The sequence below is a fragment of the Volvox carteri genome (assembly GCF_000143455.1).
Source record: "Volvox carteri f. nagariensis unplaced genomic scaffold VOLCAscaffold_68, whole genome shotgun sequence".
NCBI classification, from domain to species: Eukaryota; Viridiplantae; Chlorophyta; class Chlorophyceae; order Chlamydomonadales; family Volvocaceae; genus Volvox; species Volvox carteri.
The window spans coordinates 610,913-632,589 of record NW_003307611.1 but is presented as its reverse complement, the minus strand read 5'-3'; the positions used below and the strand labels follow the sequence as shown (position 1 = coordinate 632,589).

Sequence of the window (21,677 nt, the reverse complement as noted above, 5' to 3'; positions counted from 1 at the left end):
CAAAGCTAGTCCTCGTCCTCATCTCCACACCTCTCAGCAACAATCGGTAAAACACATTACTCCCGATCAATGTCGAGGGCATATCTAGAAAATCGAACTCAGAACCTTCTACCGATACGCAAATGAGGTACAAATAATAGTGCTGTCTCTTTAACAAGACGTGGCCCCTATCGGGATCGAACAGATGACCTTGGCGTGCCGAATTAGTGTATTAGCACCACGCTCTAACCAGCTGAGCTAAGGGGCCATGTGTGAATAAATCTTCTACCATATGGTTCCTAGACTTGCGAGGTGGGGGTGTCACTGCGACGGCTTCTTTGGGGATTTGTGACTTGTGATTGTCCCCATCTAACTGTCACTCTCTCTCTCTCCAAGCATGCCCTCTCCGAACATTCGTTTTCTTTTTCGTCGGCTCGTTCGGAGGGTTTTCGCACACGTATCATGCCTGGGTTCGGCTGTTGTACGTATGTTTTAATCCGCACATACATACATACATACATACATACATACACCTGTTTACATAACGTAAGCTCCTGATGGTGACCGTGACCGTGTGTTTGTATGTATGCACATGTATGTATGTAGCCGGGGGCCGAAGCCGAAACACTGTGCAAGGGTCGGGAGCACACAGCACAAGTGTGTATGTATGTATATATGTATGTGTATATATGTACGAATGTATGTATGCGTGTATGCATGCTCGAATATACGTCCGACCCTGTGTGCGCCCGTTGGTTGACACACATTGCCGTACTACTACTACTACTACTACTGCCTGTCCCCCCAGGTTTTGAACATGAGTAACTGCGGCCTCCAAGGCTCCCTGCCGTACGACTGGGCCGCGGTCCCCAAGCTGCGGGTCCTCGACCTGGCTCACAACCAATTCTCAGGTACAGGTAGTTCGGTAGCTCAGAGGAGGATAAAGCTGTGTGGTGCTTTGCGTGGCGATTGCATTGCGGCGCGATCAACACTGGTAACACGCTTCTGATTCTCCTGCTGCTGCTGCTGCTGCTGCTGCCCCATGCTGCTACTGCCGTAACCGTTACCGCTGTTGCTACTGCTGCCGGTCTGGGGTTTGCTGCTGCTGCTGCGTAGGTGTGCTTCCCGGGAGTCTGTCTGAGCTGACCGGACTTCAGGAGCTCGTACTGCGGGACAATCCAGATCTCACTGGTGATTTGCCGTACAGCTGGGAGAACCTGCAGCAGCTGCGGAAGCTGGACTTGAGAGGAGCTTGCGAGTGAGTGCGTGAGGAGAACGTACATATGTACATGCACGCACACACACACACATATATATATATATATATTTTTTGCATTTCCAGTTTTATATTTTTAATTTTGCTCGCAAGCACGCACGCACGCAGCAGAGAACCGGTGGTGGAGGCTTGATTACTCCAAGTCAATAAAATACCAACCTCGCTGGTCATGGCAAAAGCAACGAACTGAACCAACGAACTGAACCAACGAACTGAGCCAACCGACCGCCGATGCGTCCGCCCAGGTTGTGTGGCGATACACGGTACACGTTTCCTCTTCTTCAACCCAACTCCACCTTCGTCGAAGGCACCCACATAAACAGGGTCTGTAGGCCCCGGGAGAACTGCGACAGCAGCAACGGCAATAGCAACGGCAACGGCAAGCAGCAAGACGACTCGCTGCTAGTTGTCCACAACGTATTTAAAGGTGGGCTGGGGTCAAGGTGGACACGCCAGCAGTAGCAGTAGCAGCAGCAGCAGCTGGCAACGCAATACGTTTTAATGTTCGGTAGTTCACGCGGGCTTAAATATGACCGGATATTATTTTTTACTGAATATTAGCGTTTTTATTTGATGTTAGGGTTTTCCATTATTTCTCATCATTTGCGACTGCACTTTTACCAGGCGTTACATTAATCCTTCGGGCTTGCATCTTCTTAATTTGAAGATGCATACGAGCCATAGGTGTATCCACTTCTGCCGACGAATAAAGGAATGATGAATGAATTAATGGATGGATATGAGTGACGCCGCAGCAGTCGTTCTTTCCCCCTCTTCCCAGCCACATGGCATCACATGACACCGCTTAGGACTGACCCCCTGGGAACAGTTTCGGACAGCCACTTGGGACACCGGCGGATTCCCTCACTTCCCTCACCTCCCTCACCTCCCTCACTTTCTCGCACATGGTCTTACCTCTACCTCTCCCTTCACCTTACCCAGCACCCAGCAGATCGGCCCCTCGGGTGCAAACAGAAGATGTGTAATGGAACGACCAGCTGCAGCAACTAAGCACCCAGCGGGCCGGCATTCATACATACATACATACATACATACATACATACATACATACATACATACATACATACATACATTGGGACAGCAAGCATATATCTTCATGGATAGGCGTCCATCCGCCCGGCCATCCATGCTTCCGTACCATCTGCATATCCGGACATTTATATTTAAAATTGTTTCATCCTTTGTTTGTTTGTTTGTTTGTTTCTTTGTTTGTTACTCGAGCCTTAGGTGTCATTGCGGCCTTTGGATCGCTACTTGGGCTCGCAGCTGTGGTGCTCTTCCTCCGTCGTGTACGGCATCTCAGGAGGGTCCCCGCCAGTGCGCGCAGCCACACGACGACGTCATCGCCAGGTATGCCGCCAGACACCAGTGCTGCCGCTGCGGCGGCGGTAGCGGCAGCGCCAGCGGCAGCGGCACTGACCGGCAGTAGCATCACGACGACAGGCGGCCAAGCAGCAGCTGTAGTAACTGTATCGACAGCAGCTGCCGGCGGCGGCGGTGGATCGCAACGGCGGCACCACAACCGGCAGCCCCCGCCGCCAGGACATGGCCGCCAGGACGGCACTGACAACGCCATCACTGCCGCAGCCGCTACCGCCGGCAGTTACCGTACCGCCGTACCGCCGCTGTTTAAGATGGAGTTCGACGCTCATGGCGGTGTCAAATGGTGCGTGGACGTACATGGCTGTGAATCATCAGGTCATCACCACCAACTGCCCTCTGCATTTATCACTTCTGCTGCTGCTGGTAGTGGTAGTGGCGGTGGCAGTGCTGCTGCTGCTGCTACTGCTAGTGGTACTGCTGTATCGACCACTGCCGATGGGGTCCTCAGACCAAGGATCGATGTGGAGATGGCGGTATCACTACTGGCCAGCGGTGGCGCCGCCACTGTAGCGGAAGAAGTGGAGAACGGCAATGGCGGCGGTAGTCGTCGCAGCAGTAGTAGTAATGGCGGAAGCAACAGACAAGGAGGGCAGCAGCCGTCGTTCGCCATTTCCTCCTTTCCACACACCTCCACCTCCACCACCACCACTACCATGACAGCAGCAGCAGCAGAAGATGCTGGCGATGGAGGTAGGAGGACGATGTCGCCTGGAGTGCTGGGTATGACGACGACCGCCAGCCGTCGGGGGTCCAGCAACAGCAACAGCAGTACTACTGCCGTAGTGATAACGCCAACAACGGTGATCACCACATCCCGGATGGCAGCAGTGATGGGCAGTAGCAGTGGCAGCCGCAGTAGCCTGCACCTTCCACAGCCGCCGGACGCCATCATCTTTATGCCCGACGGATTGGAGTTCTGCTTGGGTCGCCGTCTTGTGGTGGTAGGGGATGTGGAGGCGGCAGAGTCGTCCTCCACTCGCCCTCCCCGGCGCGATTTTAATGGCACAGCATTGCCCTCTCCCAGCGAGCAAGCAACGTAGTATATATACATACATACATCACTTCATTACGAACATTACGAACATTACGAACATCACTTCATTTTTAAGGACCGGACCGATGGTATATCCGGATGCGTGGATGAGATGGTACAGTGCTGTTGAAGCCGTTATGGCCGCCAACATATCCAAGACTGTGGGCTCATAGGTATAGCTGTACACAGCTGCTGTACCTTATAAGTGTACGATATGTGTACGATCCAACATGGTGTGAGGGAAAGGACGACGTTCTTCAAATAGTGTTTGGTGCGCAGGGCATCAGGCTGCACACGCTTACCGTTGGCGAGCGAGATTTCTCTAGAGTAGTAGTAATGGTGTGTGCGTGCGTGTGTGTCTTACCTGTCGTGTAGCATTATTAGGCTGGTAGCTAGCTGCGGTGCTCGAGTTGGCCGCTGCTGATGAGCATCCAGATGCGATGTGATGTGATGTGATGCCTGAGGTGCCTGCAGGCAGCAGGAATGGTTGGCATGACATCAGGTTGCTGCTGATAAGGAGGATGTAGCAGTATGGAAGGGCCCGGCCGGTGGCCCCCCGTCTCCATGAATAGAGGGGCGGTAGCCCCCGTCTCCATGAATAGAGGGGCGGTAGACAGCAGCAGGCTTTCAGATAGATGTTGTTGTTGTTGTCCGGCCGCTTACTGCTCGCAGCCTTGTGCAATTGTTTTGTATGCTAGTACATTTTGGCAGCACTCCTCAATGACTTTCATCATTACATGGGCGTTGTATTTACGTTATACATGGGATAATCCCAGAGACTGAGGCTGTGAGGTGGAGTCCGTTGTTATTATTTATTGAGAACCGATTTCTATGTGGTGGTCGGTTGTGCTGTTGGGTGGGATCGATGGGGAGCGCTGTTTAGTCTAGTTACATGTAGATTGTGTGTATGGCCCCGTGTGTGTGTGTGTAATGTAGTGTAAATGGATGAGTGAGTGGGTGGATGTTCCGCATATCCAGCATGCATGTGTGTTTGTGCATGTATGGCCGTGTGTGCGTGCGTGTGCTTGTGTTGCACAACTGCAATCCAAACAAAGCCGCGTGTTCCCAAACAAGAAAGCAGACGGCAGGAAGTAATATTCCGGTTGCTGGTCCATTCATCGCGCTCAATGCTCCTGGCTGCTGGCAGCTGGTGGCGGCATTATTGCGATTTGTTGTATGTTCACTCTGGGAAGGCGGGTTGTCTTGTCCGTCCATTTCCAAGTTGAGGGGAAACTCCTAATTAGGAAGCGGCAGTTGTATGCTGTACCTGCAGCACCTGCTGTACCTGCTGGATATCTGATACATGAAAAGACATGTGTCTTCATTTTCAGTCATCACCGGAATGGAACGGAACGATAGAATGCTGATGAATCAAAGCTATATTAAATGAAGTACGCATGGTGGGAGGCCTAACATTTGATCGATGATGCGCGCGTTTAATCCTGATGGTTACCGTTGCGGCACTTGTTGTCTCATGTGAAATCATTATTTTTCACTGTGTAAATGTGATAGCTGTGTGTCTTGCGTGCTAGTTGCGTGTCGTACACTCTGGGAAAGGTTTTCACCCGTAAATTCATGTTTACCCGTAATCACGTGGTCTTCACATGTAATTACCGGCCAAGAAAATTTGTAAACATGCTTATTTTTAAGTTGCCAAAGCATTCCTTATACAAGGAAGAACATAGGTGACATTTTGTTGGTTGCCCGTGCTGGAAGTCATCCACAGGTTACATTACCCGTAATCACAAGGTCTTGACCCGTAATCCCCCAAGCCGTAATGCACAGCACCCGTAAAATTTCACGGGCTTAATTGCGACGAAGACGTGTTATGCGTGTGTGTGTTACATGGTTGGGGGTGCGTGACCCCATACCTGTAAGACTACCCATACGAGCCGAGGGCCCAAGGGTAATACTAGTTACAAGGTACAAGTTCCGCACACAAGTGAATACAAGGTAATACTACAACGCCTAAAAGCCACGGAGGAAAGGAAAACACCGCACATCAGCCCAGACTAGCGTCTAAAGGGGGTAATTGAGTTTCGGTGAGCCCACATACATTCCAATATCCTCGCCAGACGTGCGGGTTCCCATTGCATGGCCTCCAACATGCTCTGTTGATGATCGAATCCCTCTTCAGCACGAATATCATTATACGTACCTGTTGAATACCCCCTACCAGAAAGACCGCGTATGATGGTACGTACATGCACTACCGTCCTATACAGTTTAAGGTCCTGGATTCGATTCCTGGGGAGACCCCCGACATTGTCGGGAGCGTGAGATTATGGCTAGCTGCTGAGATGTGGAGTTGAGGACATAGTTGATGGTGAATCTGAACCTGGACCTTGTTGTTATTGCTAGTAGATATCCATCAGCAGATAGAGTCGTACATTATTCCAACTCCAAGCATCCGAGCAGCTGCTGCAATTTGAACTTGTTTATCCGAGCAGCTGATGGCTGAATGGTTGGCGCCGTGCCAACCATACACGCATGGCCACGATATGTGGGCCACATGAGCACCTATCACCACGTGGATGGATGGATGGATGGATGGATGATGGTGACACATCCACCATGGCGCGTATAGGCGATAATCTGGGAGCCCTTGAGCCCTCGGCTCGTATTAGGGCGGTTTGCAGGTACGGGGAACGCACCCCCACGACCATGTAAAACACACACACACATATGACAGGGGGTACGGAGTAGGCGTATCCATCATGACTGGGTGCTGGCTGTCCATCCGGAGTTTAATAGCTATCAAAACCCTAAAACCCTGTGAACGAAGTCTATATCTCCCTGGACACATGTTGAGTAAACACACGGTATGCACATATGGCATATGCACATGTGTATACTCCGGACATTACAATTTGTGGATGATTTGTTTTTTCCCTTATGTTCAGTTGCAGGTGGCACCTCCATCCTCTTTTGCTCTGCAACACATCAGACAGCCTGTTTGAGCTTTTATTCATATCAGGACGCACCCTCGTGAACCTTCTGAAACACCGAAGCAACGTTCCTCAAGCATATCCTTTAATGCAGCACGACATCTTACTCCCATCAACTTGTTGATGTTGTTACAGGGTGGTTAAGCTTGTTATATCTAACCAAACCACAACTGGATGGTGACGTCGGAAGACACCAATTGGGAGGGTCTTGCCTGCTTAAATAGCGGGGATGCAGCCATCTCATGAGTCGTACAGCCAGTTCCGAGATGACGTGGCAAGCAAAGTCCTGGAATGACGCACCGTTGACCTGTGCTTTTCATACACCATGTATGATGGAGCGCACTCCATGAGCCAGGGGGATTTGTGTCCCAATTTTACCCTTTTGTCCTACAACCCCTGCCCCCATACTTATGCTGCAAGTTTGGACTCACACCTGCAGGCATCTGGGACAGCGTCCCGCGCGCCGTCGGACCCAGGGGTTGGAGCCATAGAATTAATGGCAAAACGGCGGCAAGATATGCACTTAGAAAACAGTTAGCTCCAGCGAATACTTTCCATCAACCGCGCCAAGCGGAAACGGAGAAATTAGACAGAAAATCGTATCATCCGTTTGGGACCAGATGTAAGAAATAGTATGTAACATGGAACTGTGGTACTCAGGAATCTAACGCTCCATGTACGGTATGTGCGGTTTAACACACACCTACTAGTGATGGAGGAGATGACTCTAAGATGGAGCTCCCCCATCCCTCATCACCCTCACCACCATGGTTTGGCGTAGCTTTTCATTTCTGGGTTTATGAAAGGGAGATAGGCCTGTAAATGCTGCCCTGCCCTGCTCAAGAGCCAACTCTCCAGGGGATGCTACTCCACAGCCTCCATGGATACACATGCTCACATCAGGGGCCGGAGCGCCCAGCCTTATTTTTTCGCGCACGTCCTGTCGGGCAGCCAGCTTGGCTTCCACTCGACACAGATGAAAACGGCAGCCCGCCGTTGAGTCGTGTGAAACACCATTAACTAGGTAGGGTGTGCGGGGAATATGAGAAGCGCTTCAGCTGCTTGACCTATGACGTGCTTAGAAACGAAAACGCCAGGATGAATGGGAAGTAATGTCGTTGTGATTGCGATGGCATCAGCGCGGCGCAAGAAGACGCCGTCGTTCTTTTCATATCACTATGAATGGTCCAAGAAAGGCACGGAAGGCTAATACTCGAGGCTCGGAAGTGACCGCAGATTAGCGGTGGGGCATGAAAAAAGATGCATGGGGGAGTTGCGGGAATCGAACCCACGACCTCTCGCACCCGAAGCGAGAATCATGCCACTAGACCAAACTCCCATATGTTTAAACAATTGAGGCCATCAATACAACCTTATTTTCACGGCAAACGTGCATTAACGTGTAATTCCTGGGTGCCTGGCCATGGAAACGACACCACGCAAACAAGCCCTAAACCCAAACAAACAAAGCACCTCCGGACAAACCTGACGTCAGCTGAAGCCAAATTACCCAAGAGCGTGAGCGCAAGCCGGCCAGGAAGGTGCCGAAACCCGACGCCCGCGCGGGTACATGAACTCGTGAACCACCACAGGGACCTTCAACAGCTGGTGGGGCATTGCCCGCACTGTTATCCATCAACCCACATGCCGGCCCAACCACTCCTTTCCGAGCGACTAGTCATAGGTTGGAACTGCGCCGTTTTGTTGCCCCGCCTTGCTCGTTTTGGTAGTTGGCTAAGGGGGCCTGAAGTGGGTGACTAGCGTTGCACTGGGTTGCTAGCCAAGACTTGCTAAGCGAGGCGGCTGCTTTGCCAACCGTGCCACCAAACAGAAAGCCAAACGCCTTAAACCTCCTTGACCTTGAAAGAAGAGGGTACAGAGTTGGTGCCCACACAACGTTGGATTTAAAAACTTGGAAACTTGGTAAAAGAGCGGTGGCCAGCGTAGCGACGTGTAATCCGCGCCTTGTTGTGGTCCCCGCGTCCTGTCAACGGCGAGCATTCCTCTATGAGCGTGACAGGTCTACTATCGGCGCGTGATACTTGATGGCATTGTAAGGGAGGCGAACCAAGGCGGTTCCCTTAAAGCCAGCTGTCTGTTGGCTAAGGGTGCTATTGGCATGCAGCTCCTAGACGAATAAGTACACGAGTTGTACATGTGACAAGGGCACGTTCCACAAGCTTAAAAGTTTTACTTATTTCCAGTGTTGGGTAAGAGCCACCGTCTGACCAACGATTTCGAAGCCTTTCCCTCCCTTAACATGTCTCGACGACATGCTCGCCCAGGATGCTCCCATTATACCGGTGTGAAATTTTCATCTCAGTAATGAAGCTATGAAGTACTACTTTGCTTGACATGCTACCGTAAGGAACCATTTTCGGAGCGGTGGCCGAGCATGCGTTCCTAGTATCCAAGCCTCAGACGACAAACCATTGGCCTCGTTGAGATTTCTCTGATAAGAAGCATTTGTTAACATGGGTTGACGTGCAGCTGTCTACAATCCTAAAAAGGACAGTGCTAGAATGCAGGTGCAGATACCTGGCACCCAGCAGCTAGCTGCGGTCCAGTATGGAGCTCTGCCTCTCCAACAAACGGTGGGTCAATTTAAAAGGTTAGCCACGATATAAAGTTTGCACTGGCCACTTGAATAGACCATTCTTCCGGCGTCGCGGGACAGGGCTCCGGCGTGGCAGCCCAAATGGTAGTGGTGGCGCCCACGTCAACGGTTGCAGCACCTGCGCAGCCTGCCGTAGGCGTAGGCGCCTTGGCACCAGGCACGGTTGCCGCGAATGCCGCACGGCCGATGGCCACCACCGCGCCGGGAGCTCCTCGTCAAAAGAAGCGCAAATTCGGCCAAGAGAAAACGGCAGTCCAGGAGAAGGTGCGCTCTCGCATAACTTTCCGTGGAAGCGGAATCCGCCGAAGCCATCCAGCCAGCCCCTTTCAAGCACTACCACAGCAGACAGCAGCTGCGAGGGTCTCTGTCCGTCGGCTATGAGACCCTTCCGTTGGCGCCTATAGCGACTGGGGGGAGGGTGAAATCTATTGGGGGGAGGAAATCTGTCCAGGAGTCCTTTAAAAGAAGAAGAGAAAGAAGGGACGTCCTCTTGGTTCGGATCAGCCGTTTCAGATGGGCCACTTGCTCGTTCATGAAAGCGACGCCCGGAAAGGCGAAGGGAAGGATCAGGGGGGGGGAAATGGTCCCAAAGACGCGGAGGAGGAGGGGCGGGTGAGGGGTGAAAACCCTCAACACGCAGGGAGCATACATGCCCCCAATGACGGCCTGGGAAAGGGCCTGTGTACGGCAAAGACGCGTGTTGACCGTGTTGGGGCTTCCCTAGCAGCTCTTGCCTTGTTAGTGTAGGCGGGTTGGCCCTCAATAATTGCGGTACGACGTGGTGAACTGTGGCATAATGGGTTTTGCGGGGGTCTGGGGAAGATTCCCCAACACAGGTTCCCTGCATACAGTCTATATAGATATAGATATAGATATAGATATAGATATAGATAGTTACAGTGTCCCAACAGGTGCGTGTGGAGGGGTCCGTCAAAGGGGGGGAGCCATGGACCGTTGGTGAAAGTTGTTTGTTGGTGAAAGCATACAGAAATACATACATATATATACAGAAATACATGCATACAGGTAGGTAAAGGCCATCATCGCTATCTCCCTCCTCGCGATTCAGACATTCATTAAAATATACAAACCGAGATGTAGGATGATGTTCGGGGAAGACGTTTGCAACAGCGGATCTCGGCAAAGCAACCGATTTCCAGCGCAAGTGGGCAAACCTAGCTTCGCGACTAACCAGCAACCGTTCTGATGTACGGCACACCAACCGCCACAACCGCCAGGTCTCAACCGCCATCCCGGAATCACCGCTGTACAACCAGCTGCTGGAAATGGACAGTTTGGTAACTGACATGATCAGCCGCCGGAAGGCCGACTTTAAGGAGCCTTTCCCGCCGTACCACGAGCCCGTTAAGCGCGTACTGCGCATCGCCGTACAGGTACGACAGAGTGACCAGGAGGAGGTTGTTCTCCTACCTGGCCAACTTCTACACACGCGGCCATCTCCCCGTCGTCCCAACCGCTAACCACTAACCGTTAACATGTTACCGCATCTTTCAGGCTTCGTACGCCCATCAGCCAGCTCCACCCAAAGCCCCGACCCCGCCGCCTGCCGTACAAACCAACGCCGCTGCCCTCGCCGCCGCCAGCGCCGCCATGTTCGCCGGCCCCTCCCCCGCCTCCCCCCAAAAACACCCCGCGCCGGAACCCCCCAGTTGGGTTTTAACGGTTTCGGGGCATCTCGTGGATCCTGCGGATCAGCTTGTACGAGCAGCACTGGCGGCTGCCGCTGCGGCGGCGGCGCGCGGCGATCCTAGCTCCGCCACGTTGCTGCTGCAGGCGCAGCAGCTGGCTGCGCAGCATATCGCCCAGCAGCAGGCGGCGGCGGCGTCGGGCGCGACGCGGCATACCTTGTTCACGGCGGTAATGCGGCGAGTGGAGGTGGTTCTGGATCCGGATCTTTACCCTGGGGAGCTGGGGCGGGTGGCCTGGGACAAGGGCAATCATACGGGTAAGGTGTTTTCAGGGCTTTTTCTTCTCAGGGTTTTGTTGATGCTTTTTGGAATCGTACGGCAGCTGATGACGTAGCGATGACATAGCGGCTTCGGTAACTTCTATTATGATGTGTGAAACAGGGGGGTATATCTTTACCCGTGGCAGCTACCCTGCGAAACCCTGCCTTCCCTCGTATTTCAGGGCACCCTCATCCAGTCACCCTAGTCAACTTCTCAGTGGATCGCGCTCAGGTTCCGCACCCACCACCAGCATCCAACGGAATCTGCCGGGTCGACAGCGGCCCAACTCCATTCCTGGTCGGCTCGCAGGTTAACTTTATCCCAGGTCACCACCGTCCATCAACTAGGGGCGCAATACCTTCCACCATCGGAAGGATTTTCGACCCTGACAGGTCTCGATCCCGGGATCTCCCGGGGGCAATGGTCCGTGCCTTACCAATAGTGCCTAACTTCTATTATCTTTGTATCCCCCTCACTCTCTCACTCTCGTGGCGTCAGTGTACGGCATCAGTTCTGATGTGGTTTTGCATTTTGTTTCCTCCGCACCCGCCGGCCCAGGGCCCCAGCGTGAGGCTATTGAAGTACGGCGGCAGGGCAGTCGTACATGCAAGGCCACCGTACTGCTCTGGCCCGATTACCAGCCGGAAAGGTAGGTAGGGCGGGGGGTAGGGGCGGGGGGCCAGGCATGTGTTGTTGGTGTTTAGGGGGGTATGGATAAAGAGGGGAGGGGAGAGGGGTTAACACAGTAACAAATTGTACGGACATGACTTGTACGGAAACGACATCCAAAGATCATTCGATTGCCCGCTGGTATTTTTGTGGCGGTACATGGTAGTCGTTGCTATTGCCACCCAACCAACTCCGTTTAAACCACAACTAAAATTGTAACCGACAGCTCGGCTTAAGGGCAACAACACGTCCATACGAGTCATATATGTTTGTACATACATACGTACGTACATACATGTTTTTGAATTTGAATATGCATGTGCATACAAGCACGTACATACAAGCACGTGCGCGTGTGTGTTTTTGCTGGCGGGCAGGTACGTTCTCCCCCCTCTTCTCGCGGAGGTGCTGGGGATGATGGCCCATGAAACACGATCGCGCATCATGGTGGCACTGTACGGCTTCATCAAGAGCCGCAGACTGCAGGTGCGGTGTACGGCAAACCGTGTACGATTGTTGGCGTTACGTGTGGCATAAACCCTGATTAGCGCTTTCGCGTCCATGTTCAGGAAGCATAGGATAGTGCACTACATGCGTATGCATGTATGTATATATGTATGTATATATGTATGTATGTTCAATTAGGGGGTGTTGGACAGATGCGGTGTGTGTCCCAGCTGCTCAAACTCACCATTTCCCCCCCCTTCCCCACTTCCCCCCCTTTCGGTGCTCGCACCCAGTCACTCATTCGCTTTACATGTCCAGCTCCCTCCCCTCTCCTCGACTCCTCGTGTTTTTCTAATGTGCACCGCAATATGAGGGAACGTGTGTGTATGTCGTACAATACCTACAGGACCCTAAGAACCCCATCAACGTCAAGCTGACTCCGGAGCTGGCGCAGGTGGCTGGGTCGGTGGTTGGCCGCTCCAAGGGGGGGGGAGAGGGGGGGGAGAGGGGTTAGCCAATAAGTGTGTGTGTGGGGGGGGTGAGGTTGGGGGGTATTGCGTAGTGGGGGATGGGTGGGTGGATGGTTAAGTTGTACGGCGGGTAGGTGTACGGCGTGTGACAGGGGCGAATGACTGTGGTGCGGCCAGTAACTTCCTGCTTGTGTTCTTCCTCTCACTGCACAGAGCTGCAAACTGCTGGCGGTGATAGTCATGGTGGTGTGTGTGGTTGTGATGGTAGTAATGGCGGTGATAGCAAGTGGCGGTGATGGGAAGTGGTGCTGGTAGGAAGTGGCGGTGATAGTATTGGTGGTGATAGATCTCTCCCCGCCCCGGGGTCGTGTGTGCCTTGCAGGTGTTTGGCTGCCGTACACTCAAACTGTCGGACCTGGGGGGTCGGCTCAGCGGGTTGCTGCAGCCGGTACCACCTGTACGAATTGAGTACAACATCAAGTACGTACGTACGGCAGGATGGTATAGGAAGCGGTTCAAACGCGGGGAATCGGGAAAGGGGTGTGTGTTTGGGGGGAAGAAATGCTATGGACATACATACAGTACGATAATGGGACTGCACAAGCACACCTCAAAAGTCCTCTTGGACAAGGCAAAATCAAATTATGCTTCGACAAAACTTTAATTTAGGAAAAGCCCTAAGCTTCATTACCCAACGTCCCGCCCCCCGCTCTTTTTCATCATCATTTTCACCGTTATCATCTCGCTCTTCCCATTTTCACTTCTGCCATGTGGGCGTTTTTACCGTTGGGGTCCGTTTGGCAGTTGGACACCGGCAGTTAATCCTCCTTTTTTCTATTTTTCCTTGCTTTCATTTAAAGTCCATGGTTCGATTCCCCGCGCGATGTGGAATTGGCTGTTTGCACTTGGTTGTGTGTTCCTGAGGAATAATTCCTCCCTCCCTCGACCCCGCACCCTCAATTATTATTAATAATGTGTATCTTTCCCCCCCCCCCTCACCCTTCGTAGGCTTGATGACCTGAAGCTATCCTCACACTCTCATTCACATTCCCATTCACACGCACACGCACACCACCCGGGTTTCGGCCCCCGGGGATCCCCGACTGTGAGTGGCTATCTCCCCCTGGAGCTGTACGACATGGACTTCTTCCAGCCTTCCCCTCACGCTCACCAGATGGCGTCAGTGCTTCAGGGTTATTACAAGGAGAAGGAGGTCCGTGCGAGTGCGATGTGGGGGCGGGAGGGGGGTTGCGGTTGTAGGGGAGGGGGAGGGGGGAAAGACGAACCACGAACGAGTGAAGCTGTTGCTAAGAAAAGAGAGTGTGCATGGTAGGGGAGGGAGGATGTAGTCTCCTGTAGGGGATCTGCATCACGGGATCTGCATTCGCCGATCGGTACTTTTCTGGAAGTCGTGGTATAACAGAGGGGGTAACGGGGAGGAAGGGAGGGGAAAGACGAACCACAGACTGAGGAAGATGATACCCGGGATGGATAGACGGATATAGTCCAGGGAATAGACGGATACTGGCCAGGCGGCTTTTTCAAAGGGGGCCGGAGGGAAGGGCTAGAAGCAACGAATTAACTGAAAAAACCGTCGGTGCCAGGAAAGGGGTTGGGGTGGGCAGAGGCAGCAGCAGGAGTGGAATCATCACAGGCATTAGCGCAGCCGTTATCAGTAACAACAACAACAGCAGCAGCAGCAGCAGCAGCAGCAGTCTGTCTTGAAGCTTTGATGTGCACGCAGTGGGTTCGTTGCTCTCTGCACATGATATATGATATTTCCCCTCGCCTACATTCCCATATCTAATCCAAGATCCCCTAAAGAAGACCCTCGCTTCCCCCGCCCCCCTTCGCTCCCCCCACCCACCCACCCAGATTGAGGGTATGGACGCTAAGCTGGCTAACCTCATTCGCCGCCTGAACGAGTGTCGCCGGCGGCGGGCTCTGCTGTTGGCCTTCGCTCACAGCCCCGTGGATGTGACGTACGCGCTGCTGGCGGCACAGGCGGGTTTGCGGTGGAGGAGGCGAGGAGGTGGAGGAGGAGGGGAGAGGGAGAGGGAGAGAGGAGGGCATGGCAGGGAGGAGGAGGTGGAGGAGGAGGAGGAGGGAGAGAGGAGGGCATTACCGGGCTCTCGACGGTTCTTTTCTATCATCAATTCAAATAGGAAAGCCCCTAAATTCCTATACCCGCATTTTCTGTTCATATGTATACACCCCTGCTCTCCGCCATCTTTTCCACTCTTTTCCACGCCTTGGTGTCGGCGCCCTCATTCATCTTTCCCGCTCTTTATTAAATCATCCGGTCCTGTTTTTGGTGGTCCTGTTCCTGTTCCTGTTCCTGTTCCTGTTCAGGCTCGTGACGTGCGCATGGCACGTCAGGGTAGCGGTCGGGACTACGAACTGGAGCGGCGCACGGAGGTGTTCAGGCAGCGCTGGGTTGAGGATGCCGTCATGAACTACCTGCACAAGCGATTGGGTCGACCGGAGGGACTGGGGGTGTGATGTATAGATGGGGTGAGGGAGGGGGAGGGGGACGGGGGACGGGGAGGGGGAGAAGAGGTGAAAAATCTCCCCAAGTCCAGCATCCGGCTCCGGCCCCGGATCGACTACGAAAGTGGGGGGGGGGGGATGCTATTATGGGAGATGGCACTATCCCCGAGTGTGAGTGAGCGATGGGGGGATGAAAGTAATAAAAACGCACGCGATGTGTGGCGTTTTTTGTTTTTTTCCTCTCAGGAAATGTGCATGCGAGTGAATGGCAAGTTGAAAGGATGCTGTGGCGGGTGTGGACGGGTGTGCTTTCCTATGGGTCTTTGCGTGTTGCGTTGGTTTGTGTGTTCATATTTGTTTTGTTTCTTTGACAATGAAGTTGACACTGGAAGCGACTGTGGGGAATCCGGGCGGAGCGGGTTTCTTTATTGGTTTGGCAGCTGGACTCTTTCTGTTTTGGACTCTTTCTTTTTTCATCACAATAACAATATTTACATTCTTTAGTTAAAAAAAGAACTAAAGAATGTAAGATATTGTTATTGTGATTAACACGAGCGGGATTGGAAGTGAACGTGAGAGGCGGAAGGGAGCCAGTGGCCATGCCGCACGGTGGTGATGGCTTTGATGGTAGAGGCTCGAAGAAGGCTCGGATTGGAGGGATGAAATCCCAAACGGATGTATTTTCGAAAGAATGGAAACGGGCTAAGTTCTCGAACCACAGCCCGTCGTGTGTGTGTGTGTGGTTGTTACAGTGGGCTCCAGACTCCCGAAGAGTAGAGCCATCGGGCCAGCTGGCCGTGCACTGCAGTAGAGACTAATATACCAAAAGATTATCATCTCAGATAATTAACCTCTCATCGGTAACCGCTCTCGCGAACAAATCAATTTGCCAGATATAATCCTCAAAAAGGGGTGATGTGCGCCAACGGATTCCCAACCTTTTCGTGGAATTCCTAAAGCTGCGAAACCCTGAATGCGGCCCCAAAAATCAATAATAACTCGACAAATTGCTTCTTCCGTAAGGGAAGGACCAGGTAACAGTGCCGGGTTGGTTTTCATGTTTGCAGCCATATAACGTCTCCCATGCTCCATGGCTGACACCGCAGCAAGAGCCACAACATCCCAAACACATTGTTGCACTGATTGTGGGGCTTGGATAAGCCAAAGTTGCTCCCTTGAGACTGGCAATCCTATTGAAAGAGTAAGTTGATCTGCTATTGCCTGTGCCACCGGACAGGCCCAGAAATGATGATAGCGAGGGGATACACCTCCCACTGAACCTATTGGATAACCTCCACAACCACATATCGTTGGGCGCGACATCCTAAGATGGGAATTTCCTAACATAGGCACCCCATCAACCGCAAGACGCCACCAAATCTCTTTTTGTTCATTTTCCCACCGTAAATGAAACCATAAACGATGGAATGTCCGTAGTTCATCATTGATCAGCCGTGAAGGGCTGCTCGTAAGTGGTGCAAAAGCAATTCAAAATCCGCACTTGACGTCCTCGACTATTTGGTTGAGAGTCGTGAGGCATTGCGATGAAGCATTGAGCCTGAGGGCAGAACGGAGGCATTACGGAAAACTCTTTCGCCAGGAGCTGGGCTTATGGATATTGTTCAGGCCGGCGGCTTTTGGTTTGGGCCATGTTGACCAAATATTTACGTGGCCTGCAAAGCCTGCCTAAGCTGCATAACGTTCCGAGTTATTTTAAGTTTCCGCATGAACTAATAGCGGTTGAACTCTTTATGGAAAAGCAAAGTTGGGTATACAGATCGTCAGGAGGATATGCTGAACGGTCAACGTGGATACCTGCATACAAAATTGGAGGAGCTCGACTGTCGCTATTGGACGTGGCCTGACAGGCGTTCATCGCGTCCTTGCAGCGATGCCATTGTTAGGCAGAGAATGAATCTATCCACTCGTGTCTGCGAAACGCGCCATCTTTCTTTTCATGTACCTGCGAGCTTGTGCAAGCGGTCAGACAGTTGATTTTTTATGGGTTCCGGAGCGGCTTGGTGACGCACCGACATCCTCGGACCGCTGCAGCTCGTACAGCTGTGCTGATGGCGCAACTATCAGCTCCAATACACACAAGCTAACGAACACCAGTGATGCAGATAGGAGCGCACACATCTTTTTCCGCTCAGCAGCGGCAGCGGTGTTTTACTAATTCAAGGACAGGTGAGATGAGTCTGGACGCTGGAGCCGGTTGAAAGTTGTTGACCGGCTTCTTTCCGACAGTTTTGTTTTTTGCGGGCCCTTTAGTTCATCTCCGAGCTCGCGCACGGCCTGCTGCTCAAAAGCTGCCACTCCTAACGCATCCTCCGACGCTTTGCCATACAGCGCGATAAACAGAAAATTTCCCCACCATTCTTATTTTGCCTTTTTACTAATCGGCTCGCTGACCTTACAGCTCCAAGAAGAGCAGCGAATCCGCGCCGACGTTTTCTTAATCGACTTTTCTCTCTCCACTTCCGAAACACGCATATCTCATTTTCAACAAGCGGTATCGCACACGCGCGCGTGAATACCTAATTGCACGGAATTGCACGCCATACTAATACATGGCTCCGCTGGCCTTTCCATTTATTTCGTTTGAGTCCCCACTTTCCGTCGAGCTTCGCTTTGCAAAAAAGACCCTCGGCGGAATATCAATTCAAGAGCCCTCATCAGTTCTCTTCTCGCTGTCATCAACACCTTGCATCATGCCACCGCGCGTCACATTTCCTGCCCCTGTCACTTGCACCACAACCATCCACGAAATCTTCCCTCCGTTGTACTCCGTTTCTCCGGTTCAATTTAATCCTGGCCCCTTTTTTCTACAACCTATTCCAACCAATTCAAGGGACGAGACGACCCACATCGCCGATTATGATCTCCGCAACGGCCGTCGGGCCCCCGGCAACTGATCCCAACTACCGCCGTTCACTGGAGCCAGCGGGGGCGCCCTGCGGGGCCAGATCCGCCTCCGCCTCCGCCTCCACAACGGCGCTGGACACCACCGCCACCGCACCAGCGGCAGCGGCAGCGGCAGCGGCCCACGCCGGGGAGGGCGGCGTGAGCTCCGACAGCCTTCGCAGGCTCAGCGTCATTCTGCACGGCAAGCGGGCTGACGAGGCTGATGTACGAGCAGCGGTGGCGGCTCTTCGCTCGGAGGGGGTGCGTGTGGATGTCAAGGTGACCTGGGAGAGCGGCGATGTGGAGAGGTTTGTCAAGGTGCGCGATAGAACTTAGAAGTACGGCAGCAAAAGTACGGCAGCAAAATCTCTTACCTGTGGATATCAAGGTAGAAACGCACACATAAACCCACTTCAAAAGGAATACCAGAGAACGAAGTTTGGGGGGTTTGGAGGAGCTTGGGCTCCGACCAGCCGTCGGATCCGTACATCTTTCCCAAACGCTTCCCGGGGGGTCTGGGAGTGTTTTTCCCGCCCACCCGCCCACCCGCCCTTCAGCAGTTGGGCAGTTGGTACGGCAGAGTTTGATTCATTGAGTCTTTTAAATTATTATCCCCGCAATTTCGTCTATAACAGATGCCTTTGCTGCCCTGAACCGGACCGGTGCAGGAGGGTCGATATCCGCCAGGATGTGTCTTTTGCGACTCGTCGTCATGTTCGTACCCTGCCGTACGCTGCCGTACCCTGCAATGCCCGGAAACACCTCTTTTCTACGCTCTCCTCCTTTTCTTTCGGATCAACCACCACGCCTTTTTTGTATCCCCTTATCCCCTTTTCTCCCTCTGGACTATCCGTCTACCCCTGGAATCAGCTTCACTCGCCTTCCAATGGTTCGTCTTACCGTACTTTTTGTGTTCACGACTCCCTCCTCTCCCTCCTATCCTCCTCTCCCTCCTATCCGTGCTGCTTCTCGTACATCATCCTTTTCCTGTCTTCCTATCTCCATCCTGTCGCCAGGATATCGTCAAGGCGCGCTCCGCAGACACCGTTGTGGCGGCGGGGGGAGATGGCACCTTGAACGAGGTGGTGGCGGCGCTGATCAAGGTGAGAGGTGAGAGGTGAGGCGCGGCCTAAAGTACTTTCATTTTCTTAATGGATGTTGAGCGATGATGGTGGGTGGGATTGGATGCGTGGAATGTGGGTGTTTGGGGGGTGGCGAGTGGGGTACGACGCAGTGATGGTGGGTCCAATCAAACCCTACCTGTATACGGTGGCGGGTGGGTGCAACCACCATTTGATTGATTGGGATAGTCTGATTTTAAACTTAACAAAGCAGCGGCAGCGACAAAACAAAGGAGTGGCAGCGACAAAACAAAGGGGCTGCACCGGCGGTAGGGTCTTGAACCCCAAACAAATACTGCTAGTATAGTGATACTTGTTTTTAAAGCTACCAGTTGCAATTTGCAAGTTACAAGTTACGCACACACACATGCGGGGGGGGGGATGTCCGTGAAAGCCTGAGATGAGGGGGGGGGGCAGCAAGGACGGAGGGCTTTTAAAATGTGTCTGGTCTCTAAACACACCTCTCTCTAAGTTGCTCATTATGATGTGTGAAACAGGGGGGTGTATCTTCGCCCGTGGCAGCTACCCTGCGAAACCCTGCCTTCCCCGCGGGTATTTCGGCGCACCCTCATCCAGTCACCCTAGTCAACTTCTCAGTGGATCGCTCAGGTTCCGCACCCACCACCAGCATTCAATGGAATCTGTCGGGTCGATAGCGGCGCAACAACATTCCTGGTCGGCTCGCAGGTTAACATTAACCCAGGTCACCACCGTCCATCCACTAGGCACTTTACCTTCCACCATCGGACGGACTTTGACCCAAACGAGTATCGATCCCGGAATCTCCCGGGGGCAATGGTCGCGCCTTACCAGTGGTGCCAAACCCTATTATATATCATTATATATGCGGCCCACCTACTGCAAAATCTTTATTCCTGGAGTCGTAATCTGATACGATGCTCGTCCCGTTCTTGCGGTACGATATCGTTGTTGGAAGACGATCCGTAAAATTAGGGTTCGTGAGCGGTCTATTTCTATATCTTACACGCCGCGCCGCGCGCTACTTTGATGGTTGAGCTTTAGTCAGGTAGTCAGGTGGTGTAGTACGTTTCAAGGTAAATGTAGCTCATTGCACCACACACGGCACACCCCACACGGCACACAACACACGGCACACAACACACGGCACACAACACACAAAGGAAAAAACCCTGTACGTACGTTTTCTGTTTGTTACATGTTCTGTGATTACTTCCGGCCCATTATTCCCCCCCCCCGACGAAATGCCCCATCACCCAACCCACCCACCCACCTACTCCAATCGCATCATCTCCCCCCCACCCCCCCTACGGCCATCGTTACCTGCGATGCACAAAGGTCAAAGCCCCACGCGACATCGCAGTGGGCCTTATGCCAATGGGAACCTCCAACGACTTTGCCGCCGTAACCGGCGTACCGCAGGTTGGTTAGTTGGTTAGTTGGTTGATACAGCAGTTACACGGTGGCGCCGGTTGCTTAACGGCGATGGTCGTGCATGCTCTGTTTTGGTCTGTCATGTCTTTTGTGTATGTATGCGTGCGTGTGCGTGTGCATGTATGTGTATATATCGCTTCGCAACAGCATCGTCATTAACGGTATCATCGTTTACAGCACCTAAACAGCTTTTTCTGGCCCCACGCTTCCTGTCTTGAAGAAGTCAGCACCCGCCCTGTCAGCCCCCTGACTGACCGCCACCGCAGCATATAATAAAAACTGTTAAGGTGGATAAGTGGCATTCATCATCATCGCGATACATGCACCTGCCTGCCTGCCTGCCCGCCAGGGCTCCCTCGACACTGCATATTCAGAACGAGCACATTCTCGTATCTCAGATCCAGATCCAGATCCAGATCCAGATCCAGATGGGGCCCATGAGGGAATACATCCAGAGCGTCTGTTGGAAGAGGGCAGTCCATTCCACTTTAGCCTGACAGCCTGCTAGGTTACACATACATCGTACATTGTAGTACATAGTCGTACATCGTACATTGGATGGATGTCCTAAAGTAAGTAGTAGTGGGAAGGCATCGTGCTCGCCGTGAATGCAGAATACCGACCTGAATAAAGGTCCACATGTGTTGCGTGACGACTACAGAAAAAAAGTACCGGTCTGTGGTCAGATCCCGTGAAAAAATACGGCCAGGATACGGCATACTGCAGTACACTGTACGGACTGAAGCATTATGCACTGAGATAGGGGTTTGGCATTATGGTTATAATAAACGGCAAGCAGGGTTCTTCGCAAAAACTCTTCAACAAAACTTTAAAAAACCCAAAAATGTCGAGGTTGTGCCCGAAGCTCTCTTGAATAATCTGTCGTATTACTCGTATTCCCCTCCCCTGACCACATCCGTCCTTTCTCCCTCGCCC

The 21,677-nt window shown here is 52.6% G+C and overlaps 3 protein-coding genes across 3 annotated transcripts; 2 read left to right on the top strand and 1 right to left on the bottom strand.

Moving 5' to 3' along the window:
- Nucleotides 1-1,536: 1,536 nt before the first annotated feature.
- VOLCADRAFT_98151 (uncharacterized protein) lies at nucleotides 1,537-5,007 on the bottom strand (the record flags this gene model as incomplete). Its single annotated transcript, XM_002957011.1, has 6 exons — nucleotides 1,537-1,599; nucleotides 2,171-2,253; nucleotides 3,288-3,367; nucleotides 3,526-3,591; nucleotides 4,057-4,160; nucleotides 4,960-5,007. The coding sequence occupies 6 exons, from the start codon at nucleotides 5,005-5,007 to the stop codon at nucleotides 1,537-1,539; spliced, it is 444 nt and encodes a 147-aa protein (XP_002957057.1).
- Nucleotides 5,008-9,104: 4,097 nt separating this feature from the next.
- On the top strand, nucleotides 9,105-15,315 carry VOLCADRAFT_107519 (uncharacterized protein; the record flags this gene model as incomplete). Its single annotated transcript, XM_002957053.1, has 13 exons — nucleotides 9,105-9,234; nucleotides 9,318-9,521; nucleotides 10,496-10,651; nucleotides 10,773-11,223; nucleotides 11,786-11,876; nucleotides 12,274-12,382; nucleotides 12,750-12,797; nucleotides 13,027-13,059; nucleotides 13,196-13,293; nucleotides 13,822-13,918; nucleotides 13,988-14,026; nucleotides 14,689-14,901; nucleotides 15,166-15,315. The coding sequence occupies exons 1-13, from the start codon at nucleotides 9,163-9,165 to the stop codon at nucleotides 15,313-15,315; spliced, it is 1,761 nt and encodes a 586-aa protein (XP_002957099.1). The 5' UTR covers nucleotides 9,105-9,162.
- A 2,865-nt stretch (nucleotides 15,316-18,180) lies between these two features.
- On the top strand, nucleotides 18,181-21,238 carry VOLCADRAFT_98149 (uncharacterized protein; the record flags this gene model as incomplete). Its single annotated transcript, XM_002957052.1, has 4 exons — nucleotides 18,181-18,525; nucleotides 19,224-19,310; nucleotides 20,646-20,729; nucleotides 21,008-21,238. 4 exons carry the CDS (start codon nucleotides 18,181-18,183, stop codon nucleotides 21,236-21,238), a joined length of 747 nt encoding a protein of 248 aa, XP_002957098.1.
- Nucleotides 21,239-21,677: the final 439 nt, after the last annotated feature.